Source organism: Lissotriton helveticus, chromosome 2_1 (genome assembly GCF_964261635.1).
Source record: "Lissotriton helveticus chromosome 2_1, aLisHel1.1, whole genome shotgun sequence".
NCBI lineage: Eukaryota > Metazoa > Chordata > Amphibia > Caudata > Salamandridae > Lissotriton > Lissotriton helveticus.
This window is the reverse complement of record NC_136059.1, coordinates 1243632316-1243660265: the sequence shown is the minus strand read 5'-3', so window position 1 is coordinate 1243660265 and position 27950 is coordinate 1243632316. Positions and strand designations below refer to the sequence as shown.

At 47.4% G+C, this 27950-nt stretch overlaps 1 protein-coding gene across 34 annotated transcripts in view; it reads left to right on the top strand.

The window, feature by feature from the left end:
- SEC31A (SEC31 homolog A, COPII component) overlaps nt 1-27950 on the top strand; it is a 439339-nt gene that overhangs the window by 312467 nt on the left and 98922 nt on the right. For all 34 annotated transcript variants that reach the window (XM_078676180.1, XM_078676183.1, XM_078676179.1 and 31 more), the window contains 2 exons: nt 18742-18915; nt 19467-19628. In XM_078676180.1, the coding sequence (XP_078532306.1) occupies nt 18742-18915; nt 19467-19628 (336 nt within the window). The remainder of the gene's footprint in view (nt 1-18741; nt 18916-19466; nt 19629-27950) is intronic.

The following is a 27950-nucleotide window of genomic DNA, read 5'->3' as shown; positions in this document are numbered from 1 at the left end:
GATAGCTAGGGAGCAACACAGTTCTGAAACACACTCTAGCATTGAGCTCAATGGGATTTTCACAGATAAGTACAGGTGATTACTTTATGGATTACTTTGGTAGTTCCAGGGCCAGATCTTAGATTCAGTCCTGGGGTCTAAGCTGAAACTAGATTAGCAAAAACGTTTTAGTTACTGTAATGAATTTTCAGGAATATAAAGCTGTTTTAAAAGTTCACACTTAAAAACTTTTTAATGTAAATCTGACAATGTAATTCAATGGGAAGAAATTCAGTTTGCAGGTAAAGTACGATTGCGTTACTTTTGTAACCCAGCACTGGTCTCCTAGGGCCAGCACTGGGGGCTTAACTCAAAACAGGTAGGTAATTACGTTTCAGTATTTTGTACGATTTTTAAGGAATATTTGCAGTTTTCAAAAGTAGACACAGTGGAAATTTCATAGAAAAGCAGACAATGGGTTCCTATGGAGAAAATACAGATTACTAGTAAACCCGCTAGGGATTACTTTTGCAGTTCAGTACTGTGTTGAAAGGTACAGTACTGGCTTCTCCCCAGATCACAGGTGAGTACTTTAAAATTCGAACTTTGGCTGATTTTATAGGAATATTTTCAGTTTTCAAAACTTCACACTTAAAAAAATTTCGAGTCAAAAATGGGTCAATGTTATCCAATGGCAGGTAAGTGAGTGATCGGTTTCCAGGTGAGTACTTGGTTGGCGAAGTTAAGGTTCTGGGTATAGACTCGGCGGTCCCCCAGGGTCATGTGAGTACAGTTAGTTCAGTCCCATCGACACAGGGGCGGCCGGGTGCAGTGGTAAGTAGGCCCAATGATATCCAATGAGGGAAAGGGGGCCTTCGGTTGGTGGCTGCTGGCTAGCAGGCCACGCAGCTCTGGGAGCTGGGCTCCTGGTCACTTGCTCAGGGCAAGGGGGGAAGTAGGATAGGACAAAGGAGTCACAGCCAGCGGCACTCGGGCGGCTGGGTGCAGGGTGCTTTTGAGCCGTCGGGCGCTCAATGTTATCCAATGAGGATCTTGAAGAGGGAACAAAGGCTGCAGGCTCGGGGACGGAGACTCTCCAGGGGCGACCAGCACTTCGAGAGGTAAGTTGGGATGCTGGAGCACAGGTTGGTACCCCAAAGGGAGGCTCAGGGGGCCGCGAGGCGCCAGGTGCAGGGGGTCTTTGGGGGTCGGAAAAGCTTACCCTCGGCTGGTCGCAGTTGGGGGGGGGCCCTGGTTCTGAGTCTGCAGGCGGCGGCTGGTTCGTCGAGGAGGGTCTTTGGGCACTGGACTTCGGGTCCCAGTCGCCGGGGGGACGTCCTCGTGGTCTAGGTTCGGATTGGCCCGGCCCGGCTGGTGCAGAGTGGGCTGGTCCGGAGCTTCCTGGTGAGCACCAGGTGGGTTGTTGTAGCAGAGCCTCTGCTGATGGGAGTCCCAATCTTGCTGGGTTCAGCAAATGGTCTGCAGAAGCTCTCAGAGGCGGCATGCCTTTGAAACTTTCCCCTGTCCATCCTGGGGGAGGAGACATAGCACCTCACCCAGGATGTGCATTGTTGCAGGCCCAGGAGAGCTGGGGCTCTCCACCCAGGGGTCCAGCAACATGTCTGCTGTGTGGCAGCCTCTGCAGCCACTCAGCCCAGACGTGGATTGTAGGTTTGGGTTTTGGAGGGCATCTCTAAGATGCCCTCTGGTGCATTTTACATTAAATCCCACATTGGCATCAGTGCGGGTTTAATGTGCTGAGAAGTTTGGTACCAAACTTTTCAGTCTTCAGTGTAGCCATTATGGTGCTGTGGAGTTCGTAATGACAACCTCACAGCACCATATACTCTTAATGGCATCACTGCACTTACAGTGCCGAGGAATGGCCCTGGGTACTGTAGGGGCAAAGGGCTCATGCACCTGTGCCCTCACCTCTGGCATAGGGCACCCAGCTAGAGGGGTGACTGATGTATGCCAGGGCAGTGGGTTCTGTGGGCATGGCACACAGGGATGTGTGCCATGTCGACTCTTGTTTTAGTTCTGTACTTAGGCACTCAGCCTTCAAAGGCAGTGTGTGGGTGCCAGGGTACAGGGCCCCTGAGGGTGGCACAATAAGTGCTGCAGCCCTCAGGGGTCTTCTCTGGTCACCATGCCCTGGGTACCTACGGTACCATTTACCAGGGGCTGACAGGTGGCCAGAGATGCCAATTGGTTCTTTGGTTTCAGTACACTTTTTAGGGAAGGAACACAGGCCCTGGGTACCTGGTTGGCAGGAGTCCAGGGCACACTCAGTCCAAGCACATCAGCAATTCAGAAAAAAGTGGGGACATACCAATGCAAGAAAGATGGCACTTTCTCACACCATGCCATTCCAGTTTGAACCCAGCCATATGCAAATCAGTCTTGACCCTACGCCCAATTGAAACGGTCCTGCCCACACTGCCAGCCCAGGTCCTCCCTGGACTAGAAACAAGCATCCTAGAACCGGTTTTGGGGTTTCACCCCTCATCAGCCAGGATTTCTTGACTCCACAGGCATGGAGAGCATGGGACCCACATATGGGCATACCCGTCCCACTCGAGGTGACAAATGCAAAAATAATAATTGATGGACAGAGTGCAGAACAATGTCATACATTCACCCCTGTGCAGAGATCTGGGCCTAAATCCATTGTTTTTTTTCTTTTGGTCTAGACAAGGAACCCATCTAGCTGGGTGCACTATACCACTGGTGAGGGTATAGTTGCATGAGCACTGTACCCCTACAATGTCTAGGTCCATTCTTTGACATTGTAATTGCAGTAAAGCCATAAAGAGTATATGGTCTGGGAGTTTGTCATTACGAACTCCACAGCACCATAATGGCTTTACTGAATTCTGGGAAGTTTGGTAGCAAACCTCTCTGGATAATAAACCCACACTGATGCCCGTGTGTTATTTATTATACCATGCACTCAGAGGGCATCCTAGAGATGCCCCCTGAAAAACGACCATCCTCTGGTGGGTTCCCTGACTGGTAAACACGAGCCTGCAACCAAGAGTCACGTTTCTGGACCCCTGGGCTGGGAGCCTTTACTCCTTGAGCCCAAAAACGAAGCCTTTCCTAGGTGGAGGAGTTTTGCAGCGTGAATCTTTCTGGATTCACTAAGCTGTGCATTATTCCGCGGTCTAGTGGTTGGGTCCGGAATCGTTGTCTTTTCTTTCTTTCTTTCTTTCTTTTTTGTAGCCCAAGTGGGCATCGACGTCCCACCTTTTGGTGTACTTCCTGTGAGGTCGGCACGCTTCCTGCGGAAGGGACTCAACGGTGCTAAGATATCTCGCACACCTGCTGAAAGCAAAACTAAGTTCATCCTCGCTAAGAGTACACCTAGCAGCGATAGTAGCCTACACAAGAGGAGAGACCGGAAAGAGCTTCTTTACATCACAAGTAGTAAAGAGATTCCTGGAAGGGGCGAAGAGGATCGCACCACCTAAGAGGATGCCGCCACCAGCATGGAACCTAATTTAGTCCTAACGGAGCTTATGAAAGCGCCCTTTGAACCCATCCATAAGGCCTCCCTACAAATGATAACAATGAAGACAGCCTTTCTCGTGGCAATCACCTCGCTGTGCAGGGTAAGTGAGCTGCAAGCACTAACCCTGCAAGAACCCTACATTCAAATACACAATGATAGGGTGGTAATGAGAACTGACCCACACTTTATGCCAAAGGTGGTGTCTAGGTTCCACATGAACCAGACAGCACAAATACCAAGCTTCTTTCAGAAACCATCCACAAGCTCAGAGAGGGCACTGCACACTTTGGACGCTAGAAGAGCAGTAATGCATTACATGGAAAGAACGAAGGAGCACAGGAAAACAAAGCAGTTCTTTGTGTCCTTCGCGAGCAGTTTCCTGGGTAGACCAGTAACAAAGGGAACCATCACACAAGCCCACTCTACCAGGAAGAAGGGAGCAACAATAGCTTTCCTGGCTAACACACCCATTCAAAGAAAAACCAAAGGGGATGATGGACGGAGCGTTGACAATACAAAGACTCACCCCCAGTCAACTGATCTGGGTTTAATCCATCACCGGTCCAGGGAAGACATTGCTTGGCAGTTCGGGTTGGACTGTTCCCATGAGGCACAGGGTCAGACTGATTTGCATATGGCCATGTCTGAACTGGGGTGGCAGAGTGGGCTAAAGAACGGTGATGGATTAAACCCAGATCAGTTGACTGGGGGTGAGTGATTGTATTGTCAACGCTCCGTCCATCATCACCTTTGGTTTTTCCCTAACACACCCATTCAAGACATATGCCTGGCGGCAACATGGGCTTCAGTGCACACATTCACTAAGCACTACTGTGTGGATATACAAATGAACAAGGAAGCACAAGTAGGACAGAAGGTGCTTCAACATATATTCAACAACCAACGCTCATATACCACCCAACCGCTACAAAGTCTATGCACAGCATAGTGAATCCAGAAAGATTCACACTGCACAACAAATAGATTCTTACCTGTCGGTGTAGTTTTGCAGCTTGAAGATCTTTCTGGATTCACTAGCGAACCGACCCACCTCTGCCAGAAAGATGAGGCAGGAGAAGGAGGTGGAAATAAAAAGGACAATATATAAACAGACACAAAGCGGGAAAAGCATTTACTTGGAGGAAAAACTAGAAAACATTGCCAAAGGATTCGCAAACAGAACACAAAAACAAGAAAAAAGAATCCCAAGATGGCGCCCAACGGTGGGAGCTTCCGCAGGAAGCGTGCAGACGTCACAGGAAGTACACCAAAATGTGGGATGTCGACGCCCACCAGGGCTACAAAAAAAAAAACGAAAGAAAAGACTACAATTCCGGACCCAACCACTAGACTGCGGAATAATGCACAGCATAGTGAATCCAGAAAGATCTTCAAGCTGCAAACTACACTGACAGGTAAGAAACTATTCATTCACATCTCTCCCAGGTCAGGAAGAGCCATCTGTGGTAGGGGAGCTTCAAAGGCCTTGCTGCCTTTGTAAAGCGACCCCTGCCTCTCCTGCTATCAGGAGCAGGCCCCCTTCCTTTTTGGGGGTAAGACAGGTGGGAAAAATTATAACAGCCCAGAAGGTGTGCCCACCTCTGCCAACCCCACCCCGCAGGTGGGGGAGGCGAGGTGAAGCCCACTTTGCAGTGCCTGCCATATTGCAGATGTCATGCACTCTCCAATCAGGGTGAGGGATTGTGCCCACTCCCCCACGTGGGGTGAGACCACCAAGGGTGTAGTCACCCTAAGGTCCGTAGGCCCTTGGCTACTGACCTTGAGACCCCTAAAACGCCCCTCTAAATACAGTATTTAGGGGGCAGCCCTGAACCAGGAAGCCAGATTACTGCAACCTACGAAGAAGGAGGACGAAAGAAGATGCTTAGCAGAGGAGAGTGCAGAGAAGAACTGACCTGGCCCCAGCCCTACCTGCCCATCTGCAGTTTTAAGAGATCCTGCACCAAAAGTCACCTTGTCCTGCAGCCAGCGACCTCCAGAAACCTGGGAGGACTGACTGCCTTCAACAAAGACCGGATCTCCTGTGAACAGCAGCTCTGTTCAAAACAAACTCCCAAGACAGACTCTGAGCCTGCTGAGGACAAAGAAACCCGATGACTTGAACCACCACTGCACCCGATGCCTACGGCCCGAATCCGGGTGGCTCACCATTACCAGCGAGATCCCCGAGCGCTCCAGATTCCGAGTCCACCGTGGGTTTACCCCTCCCAAGACTCCCCGATGTTGCTTGCAGCCGCTGCACGGAGAACCCCCACCAACCGCGAGTGGCCCGGTAAGGTGAAATCCGACCTCAAATGAAACCCCTGAATCCAGCCACCCTGCGCACTGGAGAGAAGAACCCGATGTGCACCTATGGCCTGAGCCCTCCAAATTACATGCCTAGCTGTTGGTTCCTCCTGGAAGCCTTCCTGGAGGGAGCCTGAGCCAAAATCCCAAACCGGCAAATCTCAATGAAAACAGGGCACCCAACAACAAAACCGCACCCTGCACCCGGCTGCCCCTGTGCCGCTGTGGGTGCACCTTGTGTGCTAAATCGGATCCCCTATGCCCTGAACCTAAGTCCAGGAGCTTTGCTTCCACAACCTAGTGACCTGCTCGTGAGCAGCCACTAACCTTAGGTCCCCTATCCCCATTGGATAACATTGGGCCGTAGCACTCTGCACCTGGCCGCCCTAGTGCTGCTGAGGGGGCCAAGAGGCCGAGCGCCTCTGGAAATTGCTGAACCACCATCAAATTTTCATGGTAGAGAACCACCTGTCAGGATCATTGAATGTCAGGGACATCAAGCTGAGCCACAGATGCCTACGGGATCACGAGGGGCAGTTACACTCGAAGGTCGAGCAAGGTCTCTTCTGTGAATGAGGAGAACCTTGACGTAATCTATTTGCCGCCACCAAGAAGGCACAATGTCAGCATTTCTGCTCTTTGAAGTTTCTAAGGTATCTCGCCATGAGAGGAAATCGAGACTCCTTGAAGCCTTCCTAATGATACCACTCCTTTCGCGAGTTCTCAGGATGATAAAACCAATGGCCCAAGTCATCCCAGCGGCCCTGGATTGGGCACTGAGAGAATGGTATTTAGAATTACTGGCCATGAGAATCTGTCCTCCAATTATGCTTCTCCTTCGGTAGTATCTGCTGTCACAGTAACATGTGGCACAGGGTCAGACTGATTTGCATATGGCCATGTCTGAACTGGGGTGGCAGAGTGGGCTAAAGAACGGTGATGGATTAAACCCAGATCTGTTGACTGGGTGTGAGTGTTTGATTGGTTCAGATGCTCCGTCCATCACCACCCCCTTTTGTACTGCTTTGTTCGCCATAAGTTGGCAGGGTATGCTCAGACGTGAGTCCCTTTCTCACTTTGCCACTGGATTCAAGCAAGCCGGGCTGAAGATGGCTGAAATGCCAGAAACCGGTCCTCGGAAGCTTGTTTCCGGTCCAGGGAAGGCATGGCTTGGCAGTTCGGGCTGGACTGTTCCCATGAGGCAAGGCGGCCGTAGAGTAGGCGCTTCGTGCTTTCCCTGGGAAGTACTAGAATGCAAGCGTAGGAGAACGATGTCTCTTACCTTGCGGAGAATCTTCAGCGTTGCGGCGGCAATAAACGACAGGGTCCGCGGGCGCCGCCATCACTTAAATACTGCCTGTTGAAGTGCGCATGTGCCGCGCATTGCCTCTCGGGAAGTGTAGTTCCTTCCGGGGTCGCGATCCCGGAAGTGTAGTTCGCGGCATTCGCGATGTTGTTCTTTTCCCCGTCGCTGTTTCCTTTGCCCCCGGGAAAGGTATGACAGCATCTTAGAGATGCCCCCTGAAAAAGGACCAACTTCTAGTGTATTGGCTGACTGGTTCCTGCCAGCCAGTAACCACCAGACAGGTTTCTGACGTTGTGAGGGTGAGAGCCTTTGTGCTCTCGGTGGTCAGAAACAAAGCTTGCTCTGGGTGGAGGTGCTTCACACCATCCCCTGGTTAGGACCAACAACACTCGGTGGTGAGCCTCAAAGGCTCTCACCTTGTGGTGAACTGATTTAGGTAGCTCCAAAAGGAGGGGGCACCCAAAGGGTGTAATCACCCTAGGAGACTGTAGCCATTGGCTACTGCCTCCAACCTCAGTTTAACCCTTACATTTAGTATTGAAGAGCTCCCCTGAACCTTGTTCCTCACATTTGACAACCTAAGAAGATGAAGGACCAAAGAGCCTTGCAGCAGTGAATAAGAAGACGATGACTGACTCGGCCACAGCCCTACCAGTCTGTCTGTCTCCTCTTCCTGCGCCCCTGCTCCAAGAATCCAGCGTGGCCTGCAGCTAGCAACCTCCAAGAACCCCAGAGACCTGCGCTGTCTTCAACAAAGACTCTTGTCTCCCGTAGACACAGGATTTGTCGAGCAAAGAACCCATCCAAAGGACTCCGGATCCAGGCGGTTCTGCTCGCTTGCACCCCTCTGCACCCAACACCCATGGCCCGAGTCCAGGTGGCTCACTGACCCAGTGAAGTCTCCCTGGCGATCCTCGAATCCAGCGTTGGACGACCTCTCACTTCAACGCCTGCAGCCTCAATCGGAGGCCCCTGGCCTTTATGCTAAATCACTAGCCATCCTGCTGGAGGAGGTGTGAACACCTTTCTAGGTAGACGGCATTGTTTCTGGCCCCAGAACGGGGGCTCTCACCTGCAGGGGGTCAGAAACTTGCCTGTCGTGGAAGGCTGGATGATACTAGTCAGCCAGCACACCAGACACTGATAGATTTTTCAAGGGGCACCTCTAAGGTGCCCTCTGGGTGCATGTCATAATAAATCTTATACTGGCAACAGTACAGATTTATTAAGACTAGATGTTTGATACCTAAAACCTTATGTTTCAGATAGGCTTCATGTAGCTGGGGCACTCGTAACAACTAATGCTATATTATATATATATATATATATATATATATATATATACACTGAAAAAACCATAGGTTATAGACCATATATAGTTAGGAATTAGCATTTACAAAACCTTGAAAATTCACTGAAAAAACCATAGGTTATAGACCATATATAGTTAGGAATTAGCATTTAAAAAACCTTATTTTACTCACACAAAACCATTGAAATTCCATATATAGTTAGTTGCACTAACTATATACTGCGCACCCGCAATCCACTGCTGATCATGTCACATATTACATCATTCATGACATGGTCAGTGACATCACTGATGACATCACTGATGACATCTCAAATGACATCACTGATGACATCACTGATGACAACATCCAGTGACTGTATGTTTCTGTAAAGTTAAAATATGTCTTACATATTGAAGAATGAGTGGATGTATAAGTGTCTGGATGAAGGATTTAGTAGGTGCGTGACTGACTGTATGAGTGAGTGATTAAATGTGTCTCACTGAATGCATGGGTTAGTAACTAAACTGTCTTAATTTGTGCATCATTATGTCTGTTGTTCTGTAAACTGCTGCATGTGATCATTAGCTATACGAGAGGCTATATGTGTTATTAATTGGTTGCCCAAGTATTTCTATGGGAGATTGAGTTTGTGTGGGGGTGGCTGGAAGGTGTGTGACTCTATGCATAGATGTGTGAGCAGTTTATTCACTAGGTGTATGAGTTCAAGAGTGCATGTGGAAACAGCTACATGGGCAGTTGACTGTGTGCATGAGTGTATTGATGAGTGAATGGATATCTCAATGCTACATGTCATAGTAAGTACATATGTAAAACACAGTACATGTGAGAGTTGGCATATATAAATAACTGTGCATGAGAGCCACTGAATGAGTGAGTGGTTGTATCGATCATTGTGAACTTGTATCAGGGATTGTACAAGAGAGTAAATATGTGTTAGTATATGTTTCAATAAGTAAGGTGTGTTTAACTGTATAGTTGAAGAAATGGAGGTGAGATTGTTTCTTTGCATGACTGACTGGGTGTGTGAGTAACTCCATGGATAAGTGGCAGTGTGTGAGTGTCTGTATACACTGAGTGTATCTAAGGTTATATTAGAGTCTGAAGAGGTTTATCGTATTAGCACAAGAATGATGTCAAATGAGATGTCATCAGTGATGTCATCAGTGATGTCATTTGAGATGTCATCAGTGATGTCATCAGTGATGTCACTGACCATGTCATGAATGATGTAATATGTGACATGATCAGCAGTGGATTGCGGGTGCGCAATATATAGTTAGTGCAACTAACTATATATGGAATTTCAATGGTTTTGTGTGAGTAAAATAAGGTTTTTTAAATGCTAATTCCTAACTATATATGGTCTATAACCTATGGTTTTTTCAGTGAATTTTCAAGGTTTTGTAAATGCTAATTCCTAACTATATATGGTCTATAACCTATGGTTTTTTCAGTGAATTTCAATGGTTTTTTAATAGCAAATATCATAAGCTGTCGAATGTCAAGTACGTGGTAAGTGAAAACATTTTCGTGTTTATGCACACTGATCTGCTTTGAATGGTGCCCCCCCCCCTCATTTCTATTAGGAGTACTCTCTCTTTGCAGATAGTGAAAGGTAGTTAACGCAGGCCTTTGCCCCCGTTGTAATCCGTCGTGCCTGCTTCTCTCTCCATTTGATTGATTGTTATCCAAGTATTTACTGTTTTAGAATTAGTTCTCTTTGGTTCATTCTCTATTTACAAACAAACACAGAGTCGCAATACTCTGTTTAGTCTTTGCAGATAACGAAAAATCGTGTAAAAAAAAAAGAAAAGGAATCGAGCAAAATCAGTAGGCCACTAATGGGATCTCTTTTTGACCTCGCTAAAATAGAAACATTAGGAACAACCCCTCATGACAAATACAAAACTAGTGAGATGAACTGAACTCCACACAATGATGGCTGCAAAACAGCTCGGCTCCGCCACCCACCCCGCCCAAAATAACGATAAAGAACGGCTGCCATGATTGGTTGCGGAATGACCACGACGGAGCTACGAAATGGTGCTGCTCTCATGCTAACCCCAGCTTCAGTCTGAAACATCCAGAAACACTGTAGACTACCAATTCGATCAGTTCCGGTAGCGCCCCAATGTAACCCGGTAGAGAAGAACTAGCCCTCCCCTCTTTGACTGATGGTTCTTGTTGCCTGTCCCTTCTGTTGTCATTTAAGAGAACTATTTAGCCTGCTGAAAGGGGTTGTGTTCCGACCGCTGGTTGGTGGAGACATTTTGACTATATTCTGGACCTGCGTTGTCGCGTAATGCGTCATATGACGCGCCGCGTAAGCGCATCCGGAAGTCATCCGGGGCGCGCAGCGCGTAACGTAAGCATAACAAGTCATGTGACTTGTTAATAAAACTTTTCATTGGTTCATTTTACTTTTCTTATTGTAATGATGAAAGGCTTGGTCATATGACCTAAAAATTACGCTTTTCATTACTTCCGAACATTATTTTTTCTTAAATATATGTTATAATGTTCCAGGCTAATGTACTTTCCCGGAAATTTTACAACTGTCCTGCAAGTAAAATATATTCTTTTTTCGAGAAAAAGAGCGTTTCTTCGTCCCATGATGGAGCCGTTGAGCAAAAGAGGGTCGACCTGCTGTCTTAGTCGCCGATACGCCTGAATATGAGATTCTTATCGATCACTTTATGTTGCAGGAATAGAAAACACAACAGCCCTTGACCATTTATCTTTACTGCGTTCCTTCGTATTATACCTTTTACCCTTCATGTAATTGGTCTGCTTTATTTCACTTGCCTTTTAATGATTCTAAAACAGTCACTATTATTAAAAACTTTACCAATGTATATACTACTACCATGTTTTCTTTTAAAAACCTTTATTGTGAAAATTTCATTATACAAATACGAGCCTATAACCACGTGGGCCTGCCACAGAGCAAACTGTAATCGTATATGATGAATAGACATTTACACTGTAGAGGAACGTAACGGGCGGGCCATTAGGTTGCAAGAACTAAGGTGTCTAACAGTTACGGAATCGGTGGACGTACATTTTATAATTAAAATACGACAGGGCCAGTTACAATAAAATTATCTAGATATACATTTGCGGGCAAGTACCATGGGTGACGTTAATTCGAACTTTCAACAGTACAGTAATCAATAACACATCAGAACTTAATATCAATAGGGATGTCGAAATAGTCAATCAATTCTCGTCCCCGCCCGCCATGTGCTTCAAAACTGCATACGTATCTCGTGATTTCAAGGTTCTGCAACCAGTACACAACAAGGAGTTACGAGTCCCATTTATTCCGGCGCCATTTTGGGCGAGGACGGGCAGGTCCAGGATATAGTCAAAATGTCTCTACCAACCATCGACTATGATGATGTTTATATGCTGTATTTATTAGAGTAACACTCATCTGTCCACATGAAATTAATTTGCCACAATCTAAACATGTCATTTTAATCTTTCCAAAGTTCTTCTAAATATTTGGGACCGTTTCCCTTGCCTCTGAAGCTCTCAGTGCCACTTCTTTGATGAATGTACTAGCAGGTCAGGGGTTCTCCTCCAAATCTCTCTTTTATGCAGCACTATAATTAATTGGTGCCACCTCTCCATATGACGATGCATGGTATAGTTACCACAACTATATTTTTTTTCGGTTCCTCTGGAGAGTTCATCGTGGCAGATGAAGCGTGTAACGTACCGGGCATTTACCTTTTTTTGCATGTACAGGAAAGGAAAAAAAAATCGAGCGTCCGAGTTCTAAGGTGTCCCAGGGCCATTTTAGTGGACCAGGCCCAAATCCAAAGAACAGGCCGCCATTTTGAGAGTCCTCTTGCAGCCGCCTGTCGCTGTAGCATCAAGAGCAGCCGAAACTCAGCTGAATGGCAACTGAAACGGTAAAGGGGCGCCCCACTACAGCAGACGAGCCTCCACCTAGGAAGGCCCATTCACGCCGGCTCCCCCCCCCCTTCGGGCACCCCACGCCGTTATTCGGAGCAGTATTGTAGGATGGCCACACCAGTGCGGCAACTTGCTAGACATCACCTCGGTGGTAACCGAATCTCAACGCCTTGTGGTGTCTTCTATTCAAAAAACATTGTTATGCTGCCTTCGACCTATTCGCCGCAAGTGCGCACACAACTCAACTGCATAGCTTGCTAGACACCACCTCGGTGCCATCCGGATCTTGGAATCTCAGCACCTTTTGGTGTCTTCTCTTCAGAAAATATTGTTGCGCTGCCTTTGGCCCCATTCGCACATCAGTCCGCTACTGACGCCATCTCACAGGCTAATGGGGCGCCCCACGCCGACTTTCAGCATTGTAGAATGACCACACCAGTACAGCAACTTGCTAGACATCACCTCGGTGCCATCCGGATCTCGGCGCCCCACTGCAGATGAAGTGCCTCTCAACTATGAAACCACCACAGTGATATCCGGATCTTGGCGCGTTGTGCTGCCTTCGGCCTATTCGCACATCGGTCCGCTACTGACGCCATCTCACAGGCTAATGGGGCGACCCACGCCGAGTTTCAGCATTGTAGGATGACCACACCAGTACAGCAACTTGCTAGACATCACCTCGGTGCCATCCGAATCTTGGCATCTCAACGCCTAGTGGTATCTTCCATACAAAAAATATTGTTACGCTGCCTTTGGCCCCATTCGCACATCAGTCCGCAACTTAGACATCACCTCGGTGCCATCCGGATCTTGGCATCTCAGCGCCTTGTGGTGTCAGTCAGAAAATATTGTTGCGCTGCCTTTGGCCCCATTCGCACATCGGTCCGCTACTGACGCCATCTCACAGGCCAACGGGGCGCCCCACGCCGACTTTCAACATTGTAGGATGGCCACAGAAGTGCGACAACTTACTAGACACCACCTCGGTGCCATCCGGATCTTGGCGCGTTGTGCTGCCTTCGGCCTATTCGCACATCGGTCCGCTACTGACGCCATCTCACAGGCCAACGGGGCGCCCCACGCCGACTTTCAGCATTGTTGGATGGCCACACCAGTGCGGCAACTTACTAGACACCACCTCGGTGCCATCCGGATCTTGGCACGTTGTGCTGCCTTCGGCCTATTCGCACATCGGTCCGCTACTGACGCAAACTCACAGGCCAACGGGGCGCCCCACGCCGACTTTCAGCATTGTAGGATGGCCACACCAGTGCTGCAACTTGCTGGACACCACCTCGGTGCCATCCGGATCTTGGCGCGTTGTATTGCCTTCGGCCTATTCGCACATCGGTCCGCTACTGACGCCGCCTCACGTACCAACGTATTTTCTCCGCATTTTATACCCTATGCCGCATAACAGGTCATGTGACTTGTTTATAAAACTTTTCATTGGTTCATTTTACTTTTGGTTTCCTAATGATGGAAGGCTTGATCATATGACCTAAAAACAACACTTTTCATTGGATGAAAACTTTTTTTTTTTTCCCAAACGATGAAAGCCCCACCTTGTTTCTGGATGTTTCAGACTAAACTGGCGTCAGCATGAGAGCACCACCATCTCGTAGCTCCGTCGTGGTCATTCCGCGAGCAATCATGGCAGCCGCTCCCCACCAGAAGCCTGCAGGAGTCGGGGCCCCCAAAACTTTTGATGAATTCTCAAGGCGGAGGGGACGCTTTCGAGAATGGGGTCCAAGACCTAGCAAACAAGCGTCCGATTTCCAAGGTGTCCCAGGGCCATTTCAGTGGACCAGGCCCAAAAAGGAAAGAGCCTGCCGCCATTTTGAGAGTCCTGTGACAGCCGCCTATCGCTGCACCGCAAGAGTGGGCGCAACTCAGCTGAATTGCGGCTTTTGACACAGTGGACCAAAAACGGACGGAATGGCAACTGAAACGGTAAAGGGGCGCCCCACTACAACAGATGACACTCCACCTGGAAAGGCCCGTTCACGCCGCCTCCCCCGGGGCGCCCCACGCCGTTATTCGGAGCAGCATTGTAGGATACCAAAACCAGTGCGGCAACTTACTGGACATCACCTTGGTGCCATCGTTCTGCTGCCTTGGAACTATTCGCACAACAGTTTGCTACTGATGACCCACCCCCCGCGACGCCCCACGCCGTTATTTGCTGGGTGGCAACTTACTAGACATCACTTTCGTGTCATCTAGATTTCGGCGCGTTCTGCTGCCTTGGAACTATTCGCACAACAGTTTGCTACTGATGACCCACCCCCCGCGACGCCCCACGCCGGAAATCTGGACGTTGTGCTGCATTGGGACTATTCGCACAGCCGACCGCTACTTCGTTGTTTTTCCCTAAAAATGTTTATATGTTATTACTATTTTTGTTTTCTTGTATATATTTATAAATTATTAAAGTTTTATAATCTTACTACTTTGTCGGAGTGCTATATATTTTTAATGTGACACATAATTGTAAAAACTTTGATGTACAAAGAGTCATCCCTGGAATCTTCCGCTTCACGCTCGGTCCCCTCCCCAATCACAATACAGGATGGTTTTCAGATAATAGCAACGCTTCTGCTGTGACGGATCTCATCAAGTGTGGGCCTTGATCTACTATAACTCCTTTGAAGAGGGGTGATTCTTTACAGCTGTGGCCATAAACTACATCTGCAGGGCTAGCTGATAGCCTAGGACCGGCCTGGACAATCGGACACAGAGGAAAAGGAGTGTCAGAGGGTGCGGTAGTGAATAGGGCGAAAGGGAGGTGTCGGGCGGGCACAGGGTGTGATTCTCAGGGAAGAGCAGCGCAGATGGGGGGAGGTTTATTACCCATGCATAAGACAGAGAGCGGGGGTGACCACTGCCTGGGTGAGATGCTTGCGAGGGTGGGGAGCCATGCTAAGGATCGACAGCGTGCACAGAGTGGGTCTGGTCAAGGCATCTAAAATGGCTGCCGTGCACGACAAAAGTGTGGCATTTGAAAAAAGACAAGATGGCGCAGACAATGTTTTTCAACACTTCCTGATTTCCTTCGAATCGAACGTTAACAGACGTTGGGGCATATTACCAAAGTTAAGCGATATTTATCCCTAACGATGCATTGCAAAGATTTTTTTACCGTCAGAAATTATCGCAGATAAACCTTGCTATTATCAAGGTTTATCGCAAATACGATAAAAAACGACCGCAATGCATTAATATCGCTGAAAACTCAGCGATATTCATGCATTACCGAGCTAATGCTCTTAGCCATGTTATCCACCTCCCATTGCATAACATGGCTAAGAACTGCTCAGGGCAGCTGTTACTTTTTGGAGATATTCGCGCTTATCTCGAATATTTCCAAAAGTTGATAATAGGAGATAGCGATGTTAGCGACTGTTTCCAGTCGCTAACATCTTGGCATGCCCACTTTGCATGTCATTAGTGATAAATATCACTCACATGCAAAGTGGGGCCCAAGATGGTCGCTATCTCCTACTAGCCGTCGCTAACTGGTGTTAGCAACAGCTAGGTAATACAGATATAATTTTATCTCCGCGAAGCGGAGCGCTGTTACAGATATATATCTTGTTTTTGAACGTTAATTTCTCAAAATGCACTGAAGCACATATATTGAGACCTAGCAAAGGCACATCGGGCTACCAGTCCCTAATATTTTACCAAGTTTCGTGCAAATCCATTCAGCCGTTCGATTATTATTATTATTTTTTTTTTTTGCCCCGCGGGGCCCTTTTTACACCTCCACATCAAACCTAGGGGGTCAGCGAGGATCTACTATGCCCCCTTATGGTCATTTGCCCCTTCGCTTTGGCCTCCTCTTGTCTCTCGATCCTACCGAGAGACAAGATGGCGGCCGCTACGTACTGTTTGGAATGTTTACAGACACCGGAGAGCCAATCAGCTTCGCTTCGCAAAGCTCCGTAACGCGAAAAGTACGCGAAGCGGTGCGCTGTTACAGATATATATCTTTTTTTGAACGTTAATTTCTCAAAATCCACTGAAGCACATATATTGAGACCTAGCAAAGGCACATCGGGCTACCAGTCCCTACAATTTTGCCAAGTTTCGTGCAAATCCATTCAGCCGTTCGATTATTATTATTATTTTTTTTTTTTGCCCCGCGGGGCCCTTTTAAAACCTCCACATCAAACCTAGGGGGTCAGCGAGGATCTACTATTCCCCCTTATGGTCATTTGCCCCTTCGCTTTGGCCTCCTCTTGTCTCTCGATCCTACCGAGAGACAAGATGGCGGCCGCTACGGACTGTTTGGAATGTTGACAGACGCCGGAGAACCAATCAGCTTCGCTTCACAAAGCTCCGTTGCGCGCAAAGTACGCGTCCTGGGACGCTGCCCGGTCCGCTGTTACAGATATATATCTTTTTTTAAACGTTAATTTCTCAAAATCCACTGGAGCACATATATTGAGACCTACAAAAGGCACATCGGGCTACCAGTCCCTACAATTTTGCCAAGTTTCGTGCAAATCCATTCAGCCGTTCGGGCTAAAAGTGAGGCCAACCGCCCTATGGAAAACTCAATGTTAAAAACACGTTTTGGGACCCCCCTTTTTTCTCGGCCCCCCCTTGACGAACCCCCCCCAAATTTTCAAGGGCTGCTCAGAAACAAAATGTGCCATTTTCCTGAAAATTTCAGCCAATTCCGTCCACAAACGCCAAAGTTATTAGACATAGAATTTTCAAAAATCCCATAGAGAAAAAATCCTAACTATATATACCTACTGGCGACCGCCAGTAGGTTATATATATATATATATATATATATATATATATATATATATATATATCATCATGTGATCAAGGGCGCCTGAGCCCGAAACGCGTCATCTGTTGACTGCTGCTGAAGGTTGAAATAAAACATCTTGCCTGATAAAGAAGTGGTTCGCTTCTCCTTCTTCGCCGCCGAGGTTTTGGTGGAAGTGGATGGGGTTATACGCTTGTGATATATATAGATATTTATTTTGCCCTGTTGACTTGTACCATCTATTAATTGAACTACACCCTACCTTAGGGCTACAAGGCCTGCTGCAGAGGAGACTTACATATATTCTATGCAGTGACTTTGGCATGGCACACCATGAGTGTGCCATGTTGTGATTTCAGTCATAGTTTGCACCATGACACGCAGTCTGCGATGGCAGGACTCATGCAATTTGTATTGGAGTCCCTTAGGGTGGCATAATACATGCAGCAACCCTTAAGGACCATGGTTAGTACCCTTGCCCTAGGTCCCAGTGGTACCACTTGCTAGGGACTTACAGCGTGCTAAAGTGTGTGCCAATGTTTTGACAATTACACCATTTTACCTTGTTTTTAGGGAAAGAGCACTGGTACTGAGGCCTGGTTAGCAGGGTCCCAGTGCACATCTGTTGATAAACATCAGTACCTGTGGCAAAAAGTGTGTTTAACCCTGACAAAAAGGGGCACTTTCCTACAGTAGGTCCTTCAGATCCTTTGACAATGGGTGCTTGAACACCCTTGTTTTTTGTGACCGGTGCACATGGCACATTCCTTAGCACATTCTTCGGTATGCAACCGTAAAGGAATCGCAGCCAAAAAAAACTAAAAACATTACTGAACTATTTGGTTTGGATTTTGCACTTCCTTTGAAGTAACTTTATGAAACCCTATTAAAGAACTGGGTTTAGGTCTGGTCTAAGGATTACTGCAAGGCTTCTTGCGCAGGATGCAGAGCTACCCATATGTCCACAGTGGCCATAGGGCCTAATAAATGTTGTAACTATAGTATATTGTGCTTAGGAGCCGGAACTGCTTTTGCAGATCTAATTGACCAGAAAGTGCTGACACTTGAACATTTTCATTGATAATTTGTGTTTGGAGTGTGAAATAATGTACTTACCTCTAACAGTCTTTTTCTTTTCATAACTTTTCACAGAAGTTTCTTAACATTGATGTTGGTACCTGTTATTTAATGTGTGAAATGTTTCTGAGTGTTTAACTGTATGCTGTCTCCTTTAGTAAGGCTTACCCTCTCTATTGTGTGAGAGTCAAGACCTAAATGGTAGTATCTGGTGATCCCGTTGTGACTGTATTGTGGCCCAAAGCAAGAGTGGTAACCAGCATAAATTATCACAATTGATACAGTGTCCTCTAACTTCGCTGTTACTCCAGGAAAAGGTCTCAGAGGACCAAATAATAGTAAATATAAAAACCTGGCCTTGTGTAAAGCCTAGATCGCAAATTGAACAGGCATGATTCATGTATCAAGCCTTGGTTTCTGGGGTAGTCATGTGGTGTCACTATTGTTACTAACTCCAAGCGTTTGTAAGCATTTTCTGTACTTGGTGATTCAGATTAATTCTGCTCTGACCCTTTCTCTTTTTCAGGATCTAATTGAGAAAGTTGTCATTCTTCGTAAAGCTGTGCAAATCACCCAGGCGGTTGAGCCTAATGCAGTGGGTGCACTTCTGGCTGAGAAGATGAGTCAATATGCCAATTTGTTGGCTGCACAAGGCAGCCTTGCCGCTGCTTTAGCTTTCCTTCCTGCGAGTACCAATCAGGTAACTTACAACATCTGATTTTAATTGGCACAGATCCTATAATCAAAAAGAGATTTAGAAAAGGACTAATGGAAGAAAGTATTGACGTTTTTAGTGTAATGCTATTGTGTTGCATGCCGCTGTCTTAGAAGAATTAGTGTGGAAATGTAGTAAATGTTTGTGTGATACAGTGAGAGAATGCTCATAAAACCAATACACCCTCCTATCTTTGGAAGTTATGGCAGAAGGTGCAAGTGTATAACAGACATAGTTGAGAAGGGTTAGATCTTTTGATTGTGCTCTTAAATTGTGGGACTATGTTGCACAGTACTTGGTCATGGAATTAGTCTGTACCATATTTAGAGCAACAGCAAGATGTAATGTGTGCCTCCAAAGTCCTTGCCCCTCCTCTTTCATAGGATCATTCTATTTTGACAGTAAACGCTCCCAATTGTTTTGTTTGTTTTTGCCTTTTCCTAAAACTTTATTGAGCCTACCCCTCTTTTTATTTTTATGTTGAGATTTTACTGAATATGTATCATAAATACATTAGAGTCTAAATATTTTGTTAGGTCAAGATTATGCAGTTACGCGACAGACTTTGCCGTGCTCAGGGAGAATTGTCAGTGAGCCCAGCACCAACAGCGAAGCCCAAAGAAAGCCCAAGGCCAGCTCCTCAAATGATGCAGATGGGACAGCCGATGGGACAGCCAAACTATCCACCTGTAAATCAAGTAAGTCCTTACCTAAAAATGTTCCCTTCCTCTTGCTTTATTGGGGAGAGAAATGTGGCTGTGTTGAGAGGTACAAAATGAGGAGAAATGTAGAATCAGGTCCCATTTGCTTACTTGGGAATGAGGTTGTCCTCATGGAACCGACAGACAGACAGATTTGCATGCTTCTGTCTGCCTGAGCAGAGAGAAAAAAAGCAATGCAGCACTTTAGGATCCAGGTTATATTTTCATACTTCTTCCGGATCACTCATTTAACAGTGTCTTAGGGCGAGCCTGGATCTTGAAGTTTTTTCATTTCACTGATCTGGTACTACTTTGTGCTAATGTGGTGCCAGCTGCAGAATCCCCAGATTTCACTGCCAAAGTGACTGATAGACGATTACCACTCCAATAACAGAAGTTCCTTCTTTCCGTATGCTAAAAAATCTGTAGGTTGCTTAGCAGCTGACTATTATTTTCACTGTATGTTTCTTACAGTGATTGTGGTGCCTATCTCAAACAAAAAACTCATGCTCCTCTGAGATGTGTTCCTTCATGCATCAGGCAGTTGGCGAGGGGATGGTGACAAAAGATTTAATGGCAACTCAAAAACAGGAGTCAGGATCTTAGTAACGGGCTCCTTTCTGAGGAATGAACTTTCTCCTTGTGGCGTTCTAGAGGCATCAAGCATAAATGGAAAAGAGACTCTTCCTTCTCTTTTTATCACATATTTGAGGGAGCACCAATCAGCACTGCCGCAAGGAAATGTCTGGTTCTTTACCTGAATCAGGTCTGATATCTGAGGAATTGCAACTTCAGCAGGAAAGTGTTCTTCATGCAAGAATTTAAACAGGGTTTGGTACAGATCCTTGACCTACATTCCAAGGTTGGAACTTCTGGTGCACCGTTATCAGTTGATACTGGCTACAAGAGCAGCACTCACCCGCTTCTCTAATTAGCTCGTCGCTGAGATCTGAGACTCTTTCTTTGCTACTTTGGTGGCATCTGCACCAGTGGAGCTGACTTTGACGTCATCCTTGCACCTGCAGACATCTTTGGCGAAACTCAAAGGAAGGTGCGGGCTCAGCAACAGCAGCACCTGAGACAGTGCTAGCAGATAACATCTGTCACTATTCCTATAACTAGAAGACTGTCAGTCTTCACTCTCAAGAAAGCAAAAAAGAGTGGCTTCTGTGTTCTCTCATGATGAGCAGAAGGTCATAGTGTGGCCCTCCAACCGAAGATGATAATAGTGAAGCAGCCAATATTTTACCACAGTCTACGCTGATAAGGGATTACTACTACATTTACATGATGTCAGTAGGATAGGCACATCCTTGTAAGTGGACTTCCTCTCCATTTTGGCCCTTCTTTTGAAATGGAGTGGAAAGTGGAGAAGCCCTAGAATGTACTGTTTCTGATATAGTGCCCAAGATCAAACTCTTTATAGAGGTCTTCAGGTACAGAGGCCGTGTAGCCCTTTATGCCTATGAAAGAAGTCTTGATATATATGTTCTCAGTAGCCTGAGAGAACCTTTGGTCAGCACCAGCAGTTGCCAGACATGCAACCCTTTAATAGAGTCTCATGTTGTAAAGTTTTAGAACCTTTAAGACCAAAGCTTCCAAATAAGACACTTTCTCCCTAGTCTCATGTTACATTCACTCTCGTTGCTAGACTGGTAATCTGGCTACCATTTACATGGTAAAATAAAATGGTTATATGCTTCAAAAGAGTGTCTGTGGTCTGGAGTGACACTCTAGATGCAGTGGCAGATTTTGGCATTTATATGTGTGTATGCATGGATAGGGCAGATGGATTCTCAGGTGACATGCAAGCTATGCTTTTTGATGGAATGTGTGATGGATTTCCGCATTCGTTTTTCACGTATGCCTTAGGAACTCCGTAATTTGAACGAATGCGTCTTTAGCATGCATTTGTTCTGCACACAAGTCGTTTTAACGACTTGCCTTAGGGAGTTGCTGGATATTGGAATAGTTTAATTTACTATTCCAACTCCAGTCTGAGCAACAGTTGGGAAGGTGTTGGACTTTGATTCCAACACCACTCCACCATTGTGCCCCCCTAAAGCAAGTAATTGTAACGACTTGTGTGCAGAACGATTGTGTGCTAAAAATGCATGGGTTGTGTTGCTGGTGCTTTGAAGGCGCACTGTGATTCCGGCTTTGTGCTAAAGGAAGTTTCCCTTTTTGATCTATTTGATTGGCAGCACTTCTTCGGAGTGAAGACTGACTGTTAATTTGAGCAGTTCACAAAGCAGGGCCACTACCTTCTTAGTTCAGCTGGCATCTCTGGTTCACCAGATTCACCAAAATTATAGATTTTTCTGTGGCTAAAGAGGCCTCTTCTAGTGGTGTGTTTTAAAAATAATAAAAAGATTTCTTTATTAAGTTTTGAACACAGTGTACAGAACTTAAAAGACAAATATTGCCACTTGACAATCCAGACAGGACTTATAAGCCGAACATTCAATAAAACGGGTGTTGTGACGCTACACATTGACTGGCTACATTTTCATTTATGCCTACATCGTGAAATGTACGATCTAGGCATGCTTAGGTGTGTTAGGAGTTGGGCTACAACCCTCTCGCAAGTCCCATCAGTCGTCAGTCTTGCTCCCGTGTCAGCCCCGTCCGGGGCCGCCTGCTCCAAAAGGTGCGCCTGGAGGGGGCCCCATATGTCACGTGTGCTGGAGGAGGGCAGTAGAAGCTCGGCGTAGGTGTGCAATTGATCCTGACAATATATATAGTCGTTCAGCCGATCTTTAAATTTGGGCGCCCTTCCCCGGCCCCGTCTACAGGCGACTCGTCGTTTGGCCAGCAAAAGTTCCAAGGAGACATAGCTTTGCATTGGTGCAGTCAGGGCCCCAGTATAGCCAAGGACTGCGACTAGGGGATCATCAGGGACATGCAACCCGGTCATCTGGTCAAGTGCCACAAGCACCTCCAACCAGTAGCGTCTGATGGGGGGACAGTCCCAAGCTAAATGGTGGAAATCCGCCCCCACCCTCCGGCAGCGGTCGCAGCAGTCGGTATCACGCAGGTGAAGGTGCATCAGTCATGCTGGTGTGTAATAGAGGTGATGTAAATATTTATAGTGAATGATGCGCAGCCTACTGCTGGCAGATATATTTCCAGTCTGTTGGCAGCAGAAGGACCACTGGTCATCCGAGAGGGGGGAGCCGAGTTCTTAATCCCAGCTCCCCCTAGACGAGGGCAGGGTCATGTAGGCATCCTTTTTGAGTGGTGCGGTGCAGCATCGATACAACGTGTGTGGGGGTATCTTTCTGGAGGAGAGCGTGCAGAGAGGTCACGGTGGGGGGCTCCTGCGGGAAAAACAGGGTTAAAGCAGGCGGATATAAAAGAAGCGTTCCAAGGGGGTAGGTGGGGCATCACCAAAGAACTCGTCGCTGGTGCGGAATTTACCATTTACGTTTAGATCACCCCAAGTCCGAACAGGAAGTTTCCAGAGTTGTTGACGGCAGCCACCTTCCTGCGGGATGTCGAGTGTGCCATAGAGGGGCAGCAGGGGGGAGTATAGTATAGGCATGTGAAGGCGCTGGGCAAGGTCTCGCCAGGCACTTGTGGTGCAGTCTACTCTGGTAGAGGCTAGGTGTTTCTGAACAACAGGAGCGCTTAGACGGGTGGAATAAGGGGTCGGGGTCATGTACCCATCCTCTACTGCAACGTGGGGCTTCTAAGGAAGGGGGTTCACCCAATATGCGGTGGGTGGGCCTGCGCGCAACTGAAGTATAGTTCGAAGTCTGGGATCTCAATCCCTCGAGCGCGGAAGGGTCTAGTGAGGATGTTCCAATACAGTCTAGGTTGCTTCCCGCCCCAGGTGAGCCGGATAAGTTGGGTTTGCAGGGCTTTAAAAAAGTGTCTGCTGGGGGCGTATGGCATGTTGATGAATAAATAAAGCAATTTAGGCAGAATGATCCTCTTTATAAGCGAGGTTCTTCCAGCAATCGAGCATGACGATCCACCTGGTGATTTTATCAGTAAGGAGATTTAGTGCGCGCCCATAGTTAGCTGCCATCAAGTCGTTACGGTTGCGGGTTATTACTATGCCCAAATAGGTATCTGTGTCATTGCACCATCAAAGGGGGTAATCAGGCGTGAATTGTGTGGTGGCGTCTGTGATGGGAAAAATCTGGCATTTCCCCCAGTTTATGTTGACCCCAGAGAGGTGTCTTAAGAGGATAAGGAGCCTTAAAATAGGATTGAGGCTGTCCTCCGGATTGCGGTGGTATAAGGTGATATCAGTGTATAGCGAGATTAATATTTGCCGCTCAGGGTAAATAAGGGCATGTTTGCGGTAATGTTGGCGGATTTTGGCGGCCAAGGGCTCAACCGCGAGGGCAAACAGGAGTGGGGACAGTGTTCACCCCTGTCTAGTGCCTCTGGCTATCGAGAAGGTGGAGGATCTGGTGTCCTTAACCACTACACTGGTCTGTAAGCCTGTATAGTGGCGGTGGATCCACGCCATAAACGGAGCAGGAAATCCCATGCGGTTAAGCACGAATGCTGATAGTCCCATTCCAGGGAATCAAATGCCTTTGTGGCGTCAAGGAAGACGGCCACCGCATTTGTGTCAGGGTCAATGTCTTGTAAAACAGCTAACAGGGTGCAAAGGTTGTGAGAGTTTCCTAAGCTGGGAACAAACCCAACTGGTCAGGGAGGACAAGGGCATTTTGGAGTCGACATTAATGAGGGAAAGGGACCTATATGACTCGTATTGCGACACCGGCTTCCCGGGTTTCAGGAGTGATATAAGTGCCTCTCGCATGGTCTTGGGGAGGATGCCCGATTCGTGGGCCTCTTCATATAACTGTTGCAAAGCGGGAATGAGTATAGTGCGGAATGTTTTATAAAATTCGTCTGGGAGGCCGTCCGGACCAGGGGCCCACCCAGACTGTAGCTGCATGATAGCGGCAATGATCTCCTCATCCTCATGATGAGCGAGGAGACATTTTCGTTGAGTGTCTCCAAGCCAGCCTATCGCGGTCTCTTGGACAAATGAGGTGAAGTCGTCAGGTTGTGTCCTGTGTGAGGTGTATGGGGCGCTCTAAAAGCGTTTGAAAGTGGCAGCTATGTTTGAAGTGTTTCTGTGCGTGCGACTGTCTTAATCAGTGATTTCAAGGAAGGTGTTTGAAAACCTGGCTGGACGAATGAGGGCTGAGAGTGCTTTACCTGGTCTCTCTCCCTCCCCATAACGACGGGCTACTTGGTATTTCCCCCTAAACTTGCATTCTCTATAGGCTGTCTCCTGGTATTCTGTGAGAAGCCTCTCAGACGAGATAGTGACTCTGGAATAGGGGAGGATTGTATTTGTGTTTCGATGTGTTTGAGTTACGTTTCCAGGTTGCGAAGTGTGGCATGAATGTCCCTCAGGATGCCCCCACTCTTGGCAATGCAGATGCCACGCACAGTAACTTTGAAAGGTTCCCAAAAGTGCAAAATTATGTGACTGAGTGCTCATTGCGGGGGAAAAAATCAACAATTTCTTGCTCAAGTTCAGACTTGAACATGGGATCCAGCAGTGCTTGCGTGAGGAATAGCCAGCTCAAATATGGTGAGTCTACATGGGGGGGGAGTGAGCGTAAGGAGCACCGAGTGGTGTTATCAGGTGCGTGGGAGGTGAAGGGCCTCGGACAGCCATGGGGTCAGCCCCTTAGAAAGAAGCCAGCTATCAATCCTTGACGAGGAGGAGTGGGCAGAGAAATACCAGGAGCCTTCCCTATCATGCGGATGAAGATTTTGCCAGGCGTCGACGAAGTCATGGTCTGAGATGATGTGGTTCAGGGCATTATGTGCATTGGAATAGTGGTGAGGTTGTGGGTGCGATCGATCTCGTGCCGGGTCCAGGGTGCCATTAAAATCTCCGCCCCACATGAAGTGCATCGAGCCGGTGTCCAAGATCCTACCCCAAAGTACACGGAAAAACTCTGGGTCGTCAGTGTTCGGGCTAAAGCATGAGATGTTATGGATTGAGCAGCCAGTCTGTTCCATGATATGCTCTATTGGCCCTGCGGGTCAGTGTAGGACCCCGAAGGAGTGTAGGGAAGCGTGCGTTTAATTAGAATGTCGGTACCGCGTGCGTAGGTGGAGTAGGAAGAAAAACAGCGATATGCAGCCCTTCGGGATGCAAAGGAGGTGGGTGCAGAGAGACCGAGATGTGTCTCCTGGAGTGCAGCGCAGTGTACATTGTGTCGGTCAAGGTAAGCAAGTATGTGTCAGCTCTTGCGTGGGTCGCCCAAGCCCCTCACATTTCATGTTAGAAAATTATATGTAGGGGGACTAGGACGGTTCTCCATGAAAGCATTTCAGGATATGAAAGAGAGTGTAACAGTCTTGTCAGGTGGAACAACTGTACGTGCAGCGTCATTATTTGTCGGGTCATCTATCAGTGAACAAAACATCCCCCCACCCACATCAGCAGCCCAATCCTTCTGTGGCGTAGTGCCCTCCCCCCCGCTTCCCAAAAATCCTGTGTGCCAAACTCCCAACAGGGGAAGGTAAACAATAGGCAGTAGTAGTACTAAGCCGAAACAGTGTAGGGGTTCCCTGATGGGTAGAGGTTAAAGGGTGAAGCAGGGGCACCTCACGATAGCGAGGCTGCTCAGGGGGCCTGTCTTTGGAATTCCCTCCCCCGTGACCTTAGGACGGAACCAGACTACCTTCGATTCAGGAAGCGGCTGAAAACACACCTTTTCCCCTGATCTGTTCTCCCCTCTTCGCTCTGGCTGACCCTCTGCTGTTCGGACCCTAGCGCTGGGATACTTACGGGTGACTACGCGCTTTATAAAATTTATTAATAATAATAATAATAATTAATTAATAATAATAAGAGAGTCGCATCGCGCCAGATGGCCAGTGGACAAAGTTTGAAAGCCGCTGTGGCATCAGCCTCGGAAGTCCATCATAGGTCATAGAGCAGTTCTCAGTAACAGGCGCCGCAAGTCCAGTGGTTGGTTAAGGGCGGCATGCGGCCTCCCCAGTCTCTAGGAAGAAGTCGTGCCGAGCAAAGATGAAGGAAAGGAAGGACCAGAAGAGTGACGCGGCCCGCACTCCACCCGAGGCATCCCCAGCATCAGTGGGATGGTAGGAGGGAGATTGCCGGCTGTGGGTCGCTTAGGCAGAGGAAGCGCCAAGTGTAGAAGCAATTGTCCAATGAAAATTACTTCATGGAGTTCAAAAGGTTGGTGCCGCCATCACTCTACATACAGAATGTAACCGGAGCCTTTCGGCTGGCTGGAGTGGGAGGCTCGATCCCTGGGTCGTCTGGGCAGGGACTTCAGGAAGTCGTAGACATGTTGGGGGTTCGTGAAGAAGTGTTGCTTCCCCAGGTGTGTGACCCTGAGGCATGCAGGAAAGAGCATGGCGTAAGCAATGTTCATTTGCTTTATCTTTTTCTTGACTGGGAGGAACTTTCTGCTCGTCTCCTGGACGGCCATAGTAAAATCCGGGTACAGCGATAGTTCTATTCCCTCAAAGCGAAGCTGGCCCTGCTCCCTGGACAGACGTAAAGCGACATCTCGATCCCGATAGTTACGTAGTCTCGCAACGATTGGGCGAGGGGGGGCTCAAGGAACGCGCCAGGAAGCCAGCGAGCGTATGTATGTATGTCTGTCTTTCGTTTATGTATCACTTCCTTATGGCTGGATATTGAACCACCAACCTTCATTAACTGGCAATCTAGATTATTTTCTATATATCATCTTGAGACTGCCTTGTATAAAGCAAAGGGTGTTAAAAGGAAAATGTATGGGATGAAATTATGGTCCCCCATCGCAAATTGGATATGAATTTATGATGTATAGCTTTGATGACATATGATATGATTTAACCTTCTTCTTATAGGAATTTTGTCTGTTGATAATGTAAAATTGATTGATGTATTTAGACTGTCGATATTTTATCTGTGATCTGTCTGTTTGCTGTTAATAAAACAACAAAAAAGGAAGCCAGCGAGCGATGTGCCCTCTCGATGATTAAGACTGCAGAAAAGGCCTCCCTGCCGAAGATCGTGATCAGCATGCTTTCCACGTAGTCTTCCCTTTAGTCCGTGGCGGTTGACTCTGGTGCGCCAAGGATTTGCAGGTTGTTACGTCTTGAGCGAGATTCGAGATTTTCATTTTTAGCGGCAATTACTTTTAAGATCTTCTCCATATCAAGAGTTTTTGTCAGTCGTTGCAGTAGCGGTGTCTTCTAGATCGGAGATGTGGCTCTCCGCCTCTTTGATTGGTACGTCATGCCGCTCAACTTTATGCAAAAGATTGTCCAGGCGAGCGTTCATAGTATCCATTTTTGATGTGATGGAGG